Consider the following 16,219-nt stretch of genomic DNA (forward strand, 5'->3'; position numbering starts at 1 on the left):
AGCAAAATTACATCAATGAAAATAATTTTATAGTTGGGGGTTACCATAAAATGAGGAACTGTATTAAAAGGTCTCAGCATTAGTAAAGTTGAGAATCATTAGTCTAGGGACAAGAGAGATGGCTCAGTGGTTAAGAGGACTTGCTACTCTTACAGAGGACACAAGTTTGTTTCCCAGCATCCATATAGTGGCTCACAATCATTTATAACTCTTATTTCTAGGAGACCTAAAGCCTCTTTTGATCTCCATAGGTACCAGGCACTAATGTGGCACACGCACATACATGCAGGCAAAACACTCATAAGCATCAAATACTATTTTATTGTCTGTTAAAATATTTTTCCATCCTTTTGTTCATGACATCATGTCTTAAGTTATTAAAACATTTCATGAGTGAACGTGGTGGCAGTACACACCTTTAATCTTAGCATTCAGAAGGCAGAGGCAAGTGGATCCTTCTGACTCTGAGGCCAGCTTGGTCTACATAGCCAATTTGAGACCAGTCAGGGCTACCCGGTGAGAACTTGGTTTGTTTGTTTTAGTTGTTTTCATGACATTGAGGTAGCCTAGAGAAGTATGCTGTTTTACCATATTATATTTTAGGTCTGTTTTAGGTTTGAACTTAGTTATGTGATCATGTAGGTAGTTGGAATTTGATATTTTTAGATTAGAAATCAGTTGTGAAATGTTAACCTCTGGATCATTGAGAACTGCAATCAATATGTTAGCTGTGGTGAAAATGTTAGAATTCTAGAATAAACCCCTTAGTCAGGCATGATCAGCATCAGACACTCTGTTATCCTAGTTAGCAGGTGTGAAAAGAAACCTTATTGTTTTAAACCTAAATTAGATAATCATTTCCATCTTTTTTTGCTCAGGTTTGTTTATTGTAATTTTGTGCTAGGAACCTGAAAATTTCTATGATGAGTGTTTGAGGGATTCTATTGAGTCCTCTGGACAAACGCCTAGAAGAGCCTGTCAGGAAGACTCAAGGGGCAGCAGCAGAAATGGGTGCAGGGATTACAGGGGTGTGTTACCACGGCCTGGCTTCTGTTTTGTGCCTAAGCATTGATCCTGGTGGGTTGAAGGCTTTTGAAAGTATTGAATGGTAACTGAGTAAATGAAGGAATCAGTGAAGGACATAGACTTTTCTTCCCTGGAGTCTGTTACAGGTTCTTCTCTGTATAGACCATACTTGTCCAGCTCATGGTGTCTTCCTCAGGGAAGTGCTTGGACAGCCACTAGATTTGCTGTATCAATAATGTCAGTTGTGTGTGTACTTCATAGTTTTGATTTCTAAAAAAAAAAATAATTTGTTTGGCTAAAAACCAATTTTGAAGGAAGAGGAAATGGCCTACTAAAAGTGAAAGTAGTTTTTGTTTTTTATAGCCACAACATTGTATTACATGACATGAGAGTAAGGCATACAGATCTAATATAGAAGGTAAATTTTAGTAATTTAGTCAGAATAAGACAGTGCTTATTTAATATCTTAAGGAGTGTGTGTGTGTGTGTGTGTGTGTGTGTGTGTGTGTGTGTGAGAGAGAGAGAGAGAGAGAGAGAGAGAGAGAGAGAGAGAGAGAGAGAGAATATGTGTGTGTGTGAGTCTTGTGTGGGCCCAAGTGTATGAGGAGTCCCCAGGAAAACACCTGGCGTCCTGCTCTATTGTCCTTCCTATTCTTTTGAGATAGGGTCTTTCGCTGAACCCTGAGCTAGCCCGTCCCAGCAGTCTTCTTGTGCTGGGGTTATAGATGTGTAAATCTGTGCCTGGCTTTATGTGGGGCTAGGGATTTGAACACAGCATACACTTTTATAGCTGAGCTCTCTGCCTAGCCTCTTCACATTTTCTTAAAACAAAAAGTAGCAAGTAAAGTCGTAGCAAAAATCGCAGTTGAGGATTTTCTAGTTGGTGGTGGGCCTTAAGACAGGGCCTTGTTGTCTAGCTTGCTGGCTTGGTACTTGTTATGTAGGCCTGGCCGGCTTTGAATTTGGTAGTCCTCTCTTTAGTTTCCCCTCCCCAGTCCTGGGATTGCATGTGTGTGCCACTATGTCCAGCTAAAGATTGTTTTAGTACATGTTATATTTATTTTGTTTAGCAACTAACATTGCTTATTTTGGTTGTGTGTGTGTGTGTGTGTGTGTGTGAGATAGGGTCTCACTATGTAGTCTTGGCTCATCTGGAACTCAATGTATATACCAGGCAGGCCCTGAACTCACAGAAATATGCCTGCCCTGAGTGCTGGGATTAGGGTTGAACTACTACCCAAAGTCTTTTTTTTTTTTTTTTTTTAGGTTATTTTATTTTATGTGTACGGATGTTTTTGCCTGCATGTATGTCTGTGCACCATGTAAATGCAGTGCCCATAAGAGGCCAAGAGAGGGTGTTGGATCCTCAGGAACTGGAGTTGCAGATGGTTGTTAGCTGCCAAGATGTGAACCCAGGTCCTCTGGAAGAGCAGCCAGGGCTCTTTAGTGCTGAGCCACCTTTCTATCTTCCCTTTAAAAAGTGTTGGGTCATCCTTGGTGGTACAAGCTGTACTTGCAGCCACAGGGAGGCTAAGAGGATCACAAGTTCAAGCCCTGCTTAGACTACAGAATAAGTTCAAGGCCAGCCTGGATAATTTAGTGAACCCTTCTCAAAATAAAGAGTAAGAAGTGGGCTGGAAATGTAGCTTAGTGGTAAAATGCGTGTCTAGTGTGGGCAAAACTTTAGGTTCAAGCCCCAGGACTATAAAAAAATTGAAAATTTATAATTCCTACTAGAAAAACATGATGTGAAAGAATGCTCTCCTAGCAAACTATTGTAAAAATCTTGAGCTGCCTTTGGTGCCAAGGGGTAGAGATTAGCATTAAAGCCCAGTTTTGTAGACATCCCTTAGTAAAAGCTTTGTCAGGAAGATCATATACTTTTACTCTAAATTTGACTGAACATTTACTGGTAAGATTTGTTTGTAACCTTTGGGTTGCTCTCTATATTGTCATGTTTACCTGACCACAATCATTTCTGGATCCTTCCTGCATCACTGCAGGAACTTCTGGGTTTTCCTGCCATTCCAGGCATGCATGCCCTTCCCTTTCCAGGCATGCATGCCCTTCCCATTCCAGGCACTCCTCCAGGAAACTGAAACGAATTACTCCTGAAATGCTGTGCAGCACCTGTTTGGAGCACCCTGTTTGGAACACCACTCTTTTTAACCAGTCCTGTTCTGTTTTGACCCTGCTTTACACTTTTTAAAAAAGATTTATTTGTTTGTTTATTCTATGTATATGAATGTTGCACTTGCATGTACACCTGCACGACGGAAGAGGCCACTGAATCCTATTATAGATGGTTGTGAGCCACCATGTGGTTGCTGGGGATTGAACTCAGGACCTCTGGAAGAGCAGCCAGTGCTCTTAACCTCTGAGCCATCTCTCCAGCCCGCTGCTTTACACTTTTACTCATTCTTTCACTAATGTTCTACAGTGTTCTGGGCCCACCCTTGAGTTTCTCTCTTTTTGTTTTTAGATTTATTATTTCTATATTGTGTATGAGTGTGTAGCTCTGTGTGGTTATGTGCTTGTGTGTTTAGGTGCCTGATCAGGTCAGAAGAGGGCACCTGATTCCCGGGAGCTAGAGTTGCAGGTGGTTGTGAGCACTGGGAGTTGAATTGAGATCCTTTGCAAGAGCAACACTGTACACTTTAACCACTGAGTCCTCCCTCCAGGGCCTCCAGCTGTGAATGTCTAGTTGTGCCCTAGTGTCCTCATCACAGACCAGGGTGAGATTGTCGCCTACTGCTTCCTAGTGGCTCGGAAGTGTGTGAACTTTCATTCCCACTTGTAAGGCTGAGTGAATCAGGATTTGTTTCAGTGGCTGTCTCTGTCTTAGAAGGTATTTGGTGAGGGCAGTGATTCTCTTAGGATACAGAATGGCCAAGTGGGGATTTAGCTTGATGGTACCTGTGAAGAAGGCTGTGGTGTCTGTAGTTACCACTTTTAGGGTTACCATGACAGTTCCTTTTCACTTGCCTGATCCATCCTCTTGCTTATCTCAACATTTTCCATTTCTTTTTTTTCCCCGTTTTTTTTTGAGACAGGGTTTCTCTGTATTGTTTTGGAGCCTGTCCTGGAACTAGCTCTGTAGACCAGTTTGGCCTCTGCCTGGGACTAAAGGCGTGCACCACCAACACCCAGCTAACATTTTCCATTTCTATGGGTGTTGTGTACCTGTCTCATATAGTCTGAGCTAGCCTTGAATTGCTTTGATAGCCAATTCTGACCCTGAATTTATGATCCTCCTGTGGCCCAGCGTCAGAGTGCTAGGGATTACAGTTGCACATTCCCATGCGTAGTTTCATCTTCCTTTCCCTTCTCTCCCCTTATTTCCCTTTCCATCCCTCCCTCCCTTTCTATACCTTCCTCCTTCCTTCCTTCCCTCCCTCTCTTTTGAGACAGGGTTTCTAGTATGTAACTCTGGCTGTCCTATAACTGCATAGATCAGGTTGGCCCTGAATGATTAAAGCTGTGTGCCACCACAGCCAGCCATCTTTCCATTTCATGAGGAACTTTTCTGTCTATTCACTTTGCTGGAGATGGGTTTGTTTTCTTTTTTCCTTTCCTTGTTATTGTTTCTTCCTTGAAATGTCCTCTCATTTAACATTATTACCAGCAGGTAGTCCTTTACCCTGGCATCAGCATCATTGTACACTTAGTGCATTTGCAGAGAGCTTAGATGCTGCTTGCACATTTTCATGAAGGCCTGAAGTGGGCTTGTTTGTTTTGTTGCATATTGGCTACTTTGGTTGCTGTCTGTGTTTGGGAGAAGGTGAGAGACACAGGGCCTGGTTGAGGAGACTGTGGCCCAAAGTGTTGTAAAAGCAAATTTAATGCCATTTTCACTACATAAAGGGGTCTCTGAGTTCATGTGTGATGGACACTAATCACTCATGTGCTTATTGAATATTCATTCCCTGCTTATCTAGAATGTCCAAGCTTTTTGGGTAGAACCCACAGAAGTAATAGAAGTAATTTCCAAGCTTAAATTTTGATGAAAGGCCCAGTTTATGTGTTATCCCTGAGGTCCGGTGCCAGGTTGTTCCTGAATTCGCATAGCCTTATGTGTTTAAGTCTTTAGATACTACTAAGAACATTTTTCTCAAAAGGGTGCTCACTTTGCATCTTATCTCCTTGACACCGCACCTTCCTATAAGTATCAGATGGGTCTAGGGGAAGGTTGCTAATGGTAGGGTATGTCTGTTTTTACACAGTCTTTAGAGTTGTGGAGAGTAGGTAGTCAGGGTCAAGTTGAAGGAAGAATAGGAATTTAGAAATGGAAGACTAGATTTCAATTTCAGAGGTTTTAGGTGTGCCACCTGCAGTTGGCAGAAGGATCTTGTGAGACAAGTGGCATCATGAATAAACTAAGGGACAGAAAAAGGAAGTAACTCATTCAAAGTGACGTTTTACGAAGTGTCAAATTTGTCAAGACCTTGTGTTTGTCTTATCCATTCTACTTCCTCAGATAAGGTGGGAATATGTTCTAATTTTATTTGCCCCATTTAACTATTTACCTCACAGGCTTACCAAAAGACATAAATCTATGTCCAGTTGCTGTAAGTAATATATCACAAAGTTAATTATTTTTGGTTATCTTATTTTTAGTTATCACTGCTAATACTTAATTTTTGTGAGTTTTTGCCTGTTTTGTCTTGCTTGAATTCCCCCCCCTTAAAAAAAAAAAAAGCATAATGTTCTGCCTGCATGTCTGCCTGAAGTCCAGAAGAGGGCACCAGATCTCATTGTGAATTGAACTCAGGACCTCTGGAAGAACAGCCAGTGCTCTTAACCAGTGAGCCATCTCTCCAGCCCCCTTTATATTTGCATTCCTTTTATAATTTGCCTACTGTTAGTTTTTATTCAGTTTTCTCTTTGGTTGTCTTTTGTTGATTTGTAGAAGCCCATTTATATATTACTTACATTGTAGATATTTTTACTTTTGATACCTTTTGTTTCTTTTTTCTGTAGTCAATTTTTTTTTTTAAGTTAATTGAGGTAGAGGCTCACATAGTTCAGACTTGCAGCCCCAGCTTTCTGTTTTTATTTTATTTTATTATTTTATATGCATTGGTGTTTTGCCTGCATGTATGTATGTCTTTGTGAGAATGTTAAATCCTCTGAACGGAAGTTACAGACAGTTTATGAGCTGTCATGTGGGTACTGGGAATTGAACCTGAGTTCTCTGTAAGAGCAGCCAGTGCTGTTAACTGCTGATCCATCTCTCTAGCCCCCAACTTTCTGTTTTTAAGACAAAGACAACTGTCATAGTGGCTGTCCTGGCACTCACCACAGTTCTTTTGCCTCAGTCTTCTGAGTGAGACTACGGGGAAGCAGCCCCATGCCTGGCCAGGCTGCTTTATGGATGCTTGAACATCATAATAGTCTGCATAGATGTTGCCACTGTCAAAATCATAAGAGTAAATCTAAAAAGTAATGTCTTTTTCCTGGGTTGGCTAGATTAATTAATGAGTTTGATTCCCCATACCCATGTGGTAGAAGGAGAGGACTAACCATTGGAAGTTGTCCTCTGAACTGCACAGATGTGTGCCCATGTACATACATGCATTCAGACTAAATAAACATAGAAAAAGCAGTAGTTCATATTGTTTTACTCACTACTCAGCAGAACTCTCACTGGCAGCTGAGAGGGGTTTGACCCTTTATTTGGTGTTACTCTGCCTGTACTGCTATTTTTAACCTCTAAAATTAATTAGCCAAGTTGCTTACCTTATGTGTTTATGCTTAAGTGGAGGTAGTCTTATAAAGGTGATGTGAATTGAATAGCTTCCATTCTGGTGCTGCAAATTGTCAAGTTTTAGTATATATTGAGATAGGTCAGATGCTGTGTTTTCTTCACCTTTGTGCCGCTGCAGTCAGTGTGGGGATTGAGGAGTAGGTAGAGTAAGGAGAATGATGGAATGTGAGCTGCCTTAGCTGCTTGGGGAGACGGGTAGCGGAGCAGCACAGCACAGGCTTTCCTGCGTGCACATCAGTGCATAGTGCTACTAGTTGCTTCATTTGCTGAATATTTTATTTTCTTTAGTCTGTGGTGTAAAAAACAGGTTGAAAACCAGGACTTTAATATAATGTTTTTGCATTTTGTTTCTTTTTGTGTGTTTATGTGTGTGCCATGGTTTAGGTGTGGAAGTCAGAGGACAGCTTGGAGTTGGTTCTCTCCTTTCACCATGTAGGCTCCAAGAATCGAACTCAGGCCTTTAGGCTGACAGCAGGTGCCTTTACCCTTTGAGCTATCTTGCTTGTTCCCCAGTCATTAACTCAAGAGTTTTGCCGTTTCTGTGGAGTACCAGCATTATCTTTGTCCTTTTCTTCTTTCCTTTGTATGTGTTTAGTCCCCACTGTTTGAAGAATCACTGTATAATTCTAAAAAGTGAGACTTATGAGAAACTGTCATTTCCTCCAAAAGCAATAACATAGTCAGCCTCAAGCTCAGTTCTTGGCAAATTATACATATGACTGTGGCTTTCTTTATTGTCTTATTCTTCACCACTTGACACAAATGTCTTGAGTTTTATAGCCAACATACCCATTCAATATGCTGTGTTTTATACACTTACTTTTAAATCTTATTCATGTGTGTGTGTTTGTGTGTGTGTGTAAGTGTGTGTGTAAGAGAGAGAGAGAGAGAGAGAGGTTTGTGTGGGTTCACATATGCCACACACATGTGGAGGTCAGAGGACAACTTCAGGAGTAAGTTCTCTCCTCCCATCTTTACATGGGTTCCAGAGACTGAGCTCAGTTTTACTTGCTGAGCCATCATATTGGCTCCTTGTTTATATATTTATTTTGTTTATTTTTGAGACAGAGACTCGTATACTAGAGTAGTCTGAAACTTGCTGTGTAGCTAAGACTGGTCTTGAACTCCTGATGCTCCAGCTACTACCTCCTGGTACAGGCACATGTTGCCAGCCTGGCAGCAAGATTTTTGCAACTTAGATTTAATTAGTGAATTGGAACTTTGTGTGTAACAGGAGATATGCAAATGAAGATATGAAATCCTATACCTTTGCTTATAAACAGTTTATAAATGAGGGTGTTTCAGTGATTTGAGTGAATAATCAAAAATGAAGTGGAGAAGCTTTTTGCTGATCCAAAATTATAATAGATGCTGGTTGAAGCTTTATAAAGGGTAGGTATAATGAATTCCATTTCACTTATCTGAAAACATATTGAGATGCTAATGCGTTGTCAAGGATCACACAAGTAGAATGCACTGGAGCAGATTCAGACCAAGCCTTCTTGGGTCTAAGGTCTGTTCTGTTCACTTTCCTCTCTACAGTAGTTTCTTCAAAAAATAAATGGTTCACACCTGCAGCTCCAGCACTGGGGGGTGAGGACAGAGGCAGGTGGATCTCTTAGGAGTTGGAGGCTAGACTGGCCTCCATGGTGAGTTCCTGGAGAGCTGGAGGTACATAGTGAGACCTTGTCTCCAAACAAAAACAAAACAAAAAAGAAAGGCAAGGAAAACACATATGTGAAGAAAACTGAGTGCTTTTAGTTCTTAATTGTATTGTAAAGTCTTTGTATGACTAGTCTGAATTCTGTAGTTAAGCCAGGGTCAAGTAATGAAATAGTATATTATAGTAGGCACCAGTTTTTTTTCTTCTTTGTCTTTAAAGTTTGAAATGAATCATATAGAGAAAAATCTTTTCAACGAACTGGGTTGTGGGAGTTGTTTTCTCATATTGAAGTGGCTGTGGGTGGTGCTGAACTGTGTCTTCTCAGCTGCCTGGGATGATGGGATTTGTGTATGTGCGTGCATTTTCAGTCACTACCTGATAACTGCCTCTTCATAACTGTGCTGTTATTGCCAAAAACTAACTAACTAACTAACTATATATATATATATGTATATATATATACATATATATATATATATATATATTTTTTTTTTTTTTGAGGCAGGGTTTCTCTGTTTTAACAGTCCTGGCTGTCCTGGAACTCATTTTGTAGACCAGGCTGGCTTCAAACTCAGAGACCCAACTGCCTCTGCTTCTCAAGTGCTAGGATTAAAGGCATGTGCCATCATGCCCAGCTCCTCAAAAACAATTCTTTAAAAGTGGTTTGCTCTTTTTATTTATGGCTATGTGTGTCTGTGTGAGATTATGTGCACCACATGCATGCAGGTGCCTACAGAGGCCAAAGGCCCTCTGACTCTGAGATAGGTGGCTGTGAGCTGTGTAATGTGGGAGATGGGAACTGAGCCCAGGTCCTTGCAAGAGCAGTAAGTGCTTTAACCATTCATCCATTTCTCCAGCCCCTTTATCAAAAGTTTCACTTGTTTATTTTTGCCTTATTTTTGGAGCATCCTGAGGATTAATACTACTTTACATTAGAAAATTTAATTTTAATTCAGGTAATTTTATGAGGTTGCTTTTATTTGTAAAAAGGGTGCTGCTGAATACAGATGACCTTGATTAAAGTTGTCCTGACATTAGAATGTTCTGTGTTTAATATTTACATGTTTCCTCTTCTGTTTTTAGGACATTCGGAAATTCTTTGGGGTTATATCAAGTGGAAAAAAGCCTGTGAGTGAGACGGCAAAGAAGAATGAGAAAATAAAACCTTCAGAGGGAACTGTCAGAGGAAAGAAGGGAGTGAAGGAAGTCAAGGTCAGTTTCCATGTCCAAGTTTGTATTGTGTGAGGTATCCAGGAAGCTTGGTTCTTAACTTTGTTATGTTGGGAGTGTTGAAGAATTAAGAGATTTCAGTGCAGTTAACAGAAGAGAAGAAAGTAATAAGATTAATATATCTAGGTAGTATAGCTTATTGTGTTCGATCCTGTTGTCCCCTTTCCCTTTCTTTCTCCTTTTAGTTAAAACTTTGCATTTTGAGCTTTAGAGGTGGCTCAGCGGTCAAGAACAGTGGCTATTCTTTCAGAGGACCCAGGTTCCATTTCTAGCACCAACATGGTGGCTTACAACTGTTGTAACTCCACTTACAGGGAGTTTGAAGCCTTCTGGCCTCCATGGGCACCAGGCATGCACATGGTGTACAGGATAGTATGCTGGCAGAACATCTACACTCATTAAAAACAACAGTAGCAATAACAACAACAACAACAAAAACCAAACAAAAACAAAACCTTTGCTTTTTTTTTTTTTTTTTCTTCATACATTTGTCTATGTAGTCCTGGCTATCCTGAAATTCATTCTGTAGACCAAGCTGGCCTTGAATTCAGACAGAGATCCACCTACCTATGCCTTCTGAATGCTGGGATTAAAGTTCAGTCTCTGTGAGCCCCTCTTGGCCCAGGTTAGTTGATTCTGTGGGTTTTCTTGTGTATTTCACCTTTCTTTAGTTTATCAATTTTACCCTGAGTTGTCAGAACTCAATCTATACCGTCAGCATTCTGTTTCAGAATCTCTGTAGCTCAATACTGAAATTTCTTATTTTTCATAGAGCACTAGAGTACAACCAAGTTACTTTTCTAAAAGTGGTTTTGTCTGTATGTACATATTTTATATGTAAGAGTGTTTTATCTGAATATATATGTGTGTGCCACTTTTGTGCCTGGTGCCTACAGAGGCTAGAAGAGGACTCTGGGTTCCTTGGAATTGGAGTTAGAGATGATTGTGAGCCACCATTCAGGTGGTGAAGTTGAACCCGGTCCTCTGCAAGAGCAACAGGTGTTCCAAATTGCTGAACCATCTCCAGTCCCACAACAGATTTGGTCTTTCTCCTCTCTCTGTCTCTCTGTCTTTGAGACAGGGTCTCATTGTGTAGTCTTGGCTGCACACAACCAAAAAAAAATTTTTTCCCCTCTGTGTAGCCCTGGTTGTCCTGGAACTCATTCTGTAGACCAGATTGGCTTTGAATTCAGACAGAGATCCACCTGCTCCTGTCTTGTGAGTGCTGGGATTAAAGGCCTGCTTCAGCCCTGCTCAGCCCCAACCAATTCTTTACCTACATGTTCAAAAGCTTGTTACTTTTCCTGTCAAAGAACTCAGTAGGTTAGACTTTAACTTTTATTTTTCTTCTTGTGTAAGTTAGACAAGCTACTTCTGTCACTGAACTAGACTCCCAAATTTTCTTTTAAATATTTATTTATTTATTTATTATGTATACAGTGTTCTGTCTGTGTATATGCCTGCACACCAGAAGAGGGCACCGGATCTCATTACAGTTGGTTTTGAGCCACCACATGGTTGCTGGGAATTGAACTCAGGACCTCTGTAAGAGCAACCAGTGCTCTTAAGCTCTGAGCCATCTCTCCAGCCCCTCTAGACTCCCAATTTAAACATTTTTCAGCATGCTGTTCATGATGCTGTACATGTTTTCAGAGACAAGGGAACTTCCCTGTAGTTCTGTTCTTTTTCATGAGCCATCACTGGACTAATTTTTTGGTTGTAGAAGCTGACAAGGTTTGCAGCTCATAAGTTGGAGACCCAGGAGAGCTTGTGATAGAGTTCCAATCCAGGTGTAAGGCTGGAGGAGCAGAATAGCTGAGCACATGGGTCTACTACTCTAATAGACTAGAGGCCACCAAAAGAGAAAACATTTCGACATTTGGGCTAGATCACATTGTATTGGATGATGTTAGTAGCACCCTTGTGTACTAGATGTCATAAGAAACCTTTGTCTCCCACTTTATGATAAGCAATGTCTCTGGATACCAACAGATGTTTCTTCTACCTCCATTGACAGCCACGAAGCCTGAGTGTAATGAGAATGATAGGCTTAGTTGTATGGGCTTCCTTTGTTCTAATCGTACTGCTGTCTACAGGTTAATAATTCTTGTAAAGAAGATGCCTCCAAACCAAAGCAACACAGCAAGAAAAAGAGGATCATCTATGATTCAGGTAATTTTTCTGAGAACCTTGAAAGGCTTAAAAGTCTTTTATTTTCCAGGTAACTCTGTTTTCCTTTGGTTGCCTGTGCTGGCCTTTAACTTGCATCCCAGACAACCCTGAACTTTGAGTCACCTTGGCCAAGGACCACCATGCCCAGTTTCTTGGCTTTGAAGATGGGAGAAGGTTAAAAGCTGGGTATTGATGGCAGCCACTAGCAAAAGAAATGATTCTTTCTTAGGGAACTGGAAAGAACCGTGTCCCTGATGATGTCCTCATGAGACCTGTATCAGAATTTTCCCAGAATTGTTAAAGATGATATATTTGTGGGTTTTTTTTTTTGGGGGGGGAAGCAATGTGTGTGGGTGTGTGTTGCATTGTGCATGTGGAGGACAGGTAATTTGGGAGAGTTGCCTTTCTCCTTCTACTATGTGGGACCTGGAGACTGAACTTGGGTCATCGGCCTTGACAACAAGAGAAACCATGTTCCCCAGCCCATGTTTTTAAGCTCTTGGTTTGTGGCGATTGTTAAAATAGCAATAGGAATCTAATGCATGAGTTTATTACTGGATAAAAGTAATGTAAAAATTCATCAAGAGATGCTCCTTGGTGTTTGGTTCATAATGACCACTTAAAAAATACACTTGCTGGCAGTGATGGTGTACATCTTTAATCCCAGTACTTGGGAGGGAGAGGCAGGCTGATCTCTGTAAGTTGAGGGCCAGCCTGGTCTATAGAGAGAGTTCTGGGACAGCCAGGACTGTTACAGAGAGAAAGCCTGTCTTGAAAAATCAGGAAAGGAAAAAAAAAAAAAAAAAAAAAAAAAAAAAAGATATTTCCTTACATGGTTTTAATTTTTCTTTTGTAGATTCAGAATCAGAAGAGACAGTGCAGGTAAAAAATGCTAAAAAGAAACCAGAGAAACTGCCACTGTCTTCTAAACCTGGTAAAATTTCTCGGAAGGATCCTGTTACTTATGTTTCTGAGACAGGTAAGGTACCAAATGTATTCCTTTTGGCTTTTTGAGTTGTATCTATCAGAAGAAGGGTATCATCATCATCATCTTTGGCTAGGTAAACACTTTGCCATCATGTGTCTTTTATTTCATTTTCTTCTCTGAGTTGAGGACTGACCCAGAGCCTTTGCACTTGCTAGGCAATAACCCATCGCAGCTAAATCCCCAACCCCCAGGCGAATTAAGAAAGAATTTTGTTTTGTGTGTATTTGTCTGCATATATGTCTGTGCTTGTGGAGTCCACACGAGTGTTAGATCCCATGGAACTGGAGTTAACAGACAGCTGTGAGCCTCCATATGGGTGCTGGGAACCAAACTCTTGTCCTATTTTTGTGTTTTCAAGACAAGGTTTCTCTTTGTAGCCTTGGCTGTCCTGGAACTCACACTGTAGACCAGACTGGCCTCAAACCCAGAGGGCTGCCTGCCTCTGCCCCCGAGTGCTGGGACCAAAGGTGTGTGCCACCATTGCCTGGCAGTAGCCAGTCCTCTTAACTGCTGAGCATCTCTCCCTCATCTGAACTATTTTTGAAACATTTTTCATAGACTGATGTTTCTTTTCATGTATTTTTTACATTCTGACCAAAGATTCCCCTCTCTCCTCTCTTCCCAGTCCCTCTCCCCATCCCACCTACCTCATCCATTCTTCCTCTTTGGGAAAAAAGGCAGGCTTCCCATGGTACATCAAGTTGCAGTGAGACTTGCACTTCCTCTTCTATTAAAGTTGAGCACAAGGCAATCCAGTATGAAGGAAAGGGTCCCAAAATCAGGAAACAGAGTCAGACGGGCTCTGCTCCCACTGTTAAGAGTCCCACAAGAAGACCAAGTTGCACATGCAGAGGATTTAGGTTGGTCCTATTCAGGCTCTCTGGTTGTCAGTTCAATCTGTGAGCCCTTATATCTGTGGGTTTTCTTGTGGTGCCCTTGACCTCACTGGCTCCGATAATCCTTCCTCTCCGTCTTCTGGACTCTGCTTAATGTTAGGATGTGGGCCTGTGCATTTGTTTCCATCAGTTGCTGGGTGAAGCTTCTCTGATGACAGTTGGGCTAGGCACCAATCTATGAATATAGCAGAATATCATTAGGAATTTCATGGACTTTTTTTGTGTTTGGTTCTATCCTAGATCTCTGGGCTATCACTCCTCTGGGTCCTGGCCCTTAGGGATGAGCTCCTTCTCACGGTATGGGTCTCAAACTGGGCCAGGACTGATGTGTTTCTTACAACAGGGACAGATTGTCATTTTTAACCTTTTTGCTTTGTTGCTGAATGTCTGCTTAGGCACATTGCACAATATTTAAGAGGTCCCTTTTACCTTTGGGACATTTTGAATGTGTGGGAGGCTTAAGAAAATAGCATGGTAATAGGTCTACTATGTAACTGCAGATGGTGTACTCAAGCTTTCCAGTAGTACTCTGAAAATGTCAGTGCAGATAGTTGTGGCCTTTAAGTGGACCAGGACTGTCCTCACTTTCTGATTGAAGTACACAAAGGGCTCAGTTGGGACTCTACTCGCAGGGTCTCCTTTTACTAGAATCATCTTTAATACAACCTTCTGAAGAGATGGTTGGTGTCTTACATGAGATTTTTATGATCATCAGACAATCTCCTCTCCCCCTTCATCTTTTTTTTTTTTTTTTTTTTTCTTTTTTGAGATATGTATAACCCTGACTATCTTGAATTTAGAGCAATCCTCCTACCTCAGCCCTCAGCCTCCCAAATACTGGGATTACAGCTGTGTGCTACCACATCTGACTCAATACTTGTTCCATTCGGCCCATGGTTTATGTATGTAAAAGTAAGTATTGTTTTTGTCTTAGCTAAGATTTTGGGGGTACAGTGTATCCATTTTCTTAATTACATTTTTGTTGCTGTGATAAAATACTCTGACCATTTAAGGGAGAAAGGGCTTATTTTGTTCACAGTTTGGGGTGACACAGTGAGGAAGTCACAGGAACAGGAACTTGAGGCAGCTGGTTACATGGCATCCACACTCAGGAAGCAGGGAGGGATGAATGCTAGCTCAGCTTGCTTAGTGCAATCATGGCCCCAGAATTTGTCTTGCTCACAGTGGGCAGGTCTTCATCAAATTGACAGTAGAAATTAGCTACCGGGTTAGCTTTGTAGCCAAGGGTGATCTTGATTCTGATCTCCCTGCTTTCATCTTCCCAGCATTGAGATTTCAGGTATGCACTACCATACTCTGTTTTCTTGGTTGTAGGGTTGAAACCACTGCTTCTGGTCATGGTGCCACAAGCCTTAAGTATCAGCATTTGGGATGTAGAGGTGGGTGGATCTGTCTGAGTCTACACAGTGAGTTCCAGACCAACCAAGATTATATAGTGAGAGTCTGTGTGAAAAACAATAAAACTAAAACAGGACAAACCCCCCAAAACAAAGCCCAAAAAGGCATTAATAAAATTAATTTGATTTGTTTTTACTTTTTTTTTTTTGAGGTGCTAGGAATGAAAATGAAACCCAGGGCTCTGAGCATGCTATAGTAGTACTGAGCTACAGTACCCAGTCTTTTAAAACATGGCTATTTTAAAATTATATAAATGGCCCACATTTTATTTTTGTTAAGTAGTAGATTGGTTTTATTTTTAATTATGTGTATGTTCGTGGTCTGTGTGGGGCTATGTGCATATGAGTACTGGTACCCTCAGAAGTCAGAAGAAGGTGTGGATAACTTGGAGCTAGAGTTACAGGCAGTTGTGAACTGCCTTTTGTAGTTGCTGGAAACCAAACTCAGGTCCTCTGCAAGGTATCATGTCATGACCTCTGAGCCATCGTTGCATCTCTTTAGCTCTATGTCATGCTTTCTAAACAGCATGAGAAGGACTGGAGAACTTGCGTGCATATTCAAGTAGTTTTGCTTATAGTCTTATGCCACCAGATTTACTGTTGAGCTTCAAGATATAATTTTCATCATTTTGATTAAATCTGTTTTCTAGTACATATTGACATTTTAAGAAATGTTTAAGCACATTAATTTCCCAAGTTCTAGAAAATATATTCATAGCTAACCATTGACCAGTAAAATTTTCTCAGTTGGCAAAAACCCAAATGTTTGTACTGGATAAGTGTGTTTACTTTAGTTAGCTTTTAGTGAAATGAGAGGCCTTGAGTTTGTTTACCAAAGGTTAGCTCATATGCTATTTCACTAGGAGCTATTGTTTGATGGAAGAAATTAGGGTTTTTTCTTTTTCTTTTTCTTTTTTTTTTTCTTGTAGAATTGTTTATTGCTAATTTTAGAAAGTTTCTGGAGGCAGTGCTTTGGAAGTTGTATTTATGTGATGGGTATTAATTGGGGAAAAATGAAGATGGTATATTTTCTTGGGTGCTATGTACATGTCAGTGACC

The 16,219-nt window shown here is 40.8% G+C and overlaps 1 protein-coding gene across 2 annotated transcripts in view; it reads left to right on the forward strand.

The window, feature by feature from the left end:
• Positions 1 to 16,219, forward strand: part of Rfc1 (replication factor C subunit 1) — a 66,988-nt gene that overhangs the window by 8,741 nt on the left and 42,028 nt on the right. For both annotated transcript variants that reach the window (XM_051198410.1, XM_051198411.1), the window contains exons 2-4: positions 9,540 to 9,668; positions 11,783 to 11,858; positions 12,715 to 12,837. In XM_051198410.1, coding sequence (XP_051054367.1) covers positions 9,540 to 9,668; positions 11,783 to 11,858; positions 12,715 to 12,837 — 328 coding nt within the window. The remainder of the gene's footprint in view (positions 1 to 9,539; positions 9,669 to 11,782; positions 11,859 to 12,714; positions 12,838 to 16,219) is intronic.

Source organism: Phodopus roborovskii, unplaced genomic scaffold (genome assembly GCF_943737965.1).
Source record: "Phodopus roborovskii unplaced genomic scaffold, PHOROB, whole genome shotgun sequence".
Lineage (NCBI taxonomy): Eukaryota > Metazoa > Chordata > Mammalia > Rodentia > Cricetidae > Phodopus > Phodopus roborovskii.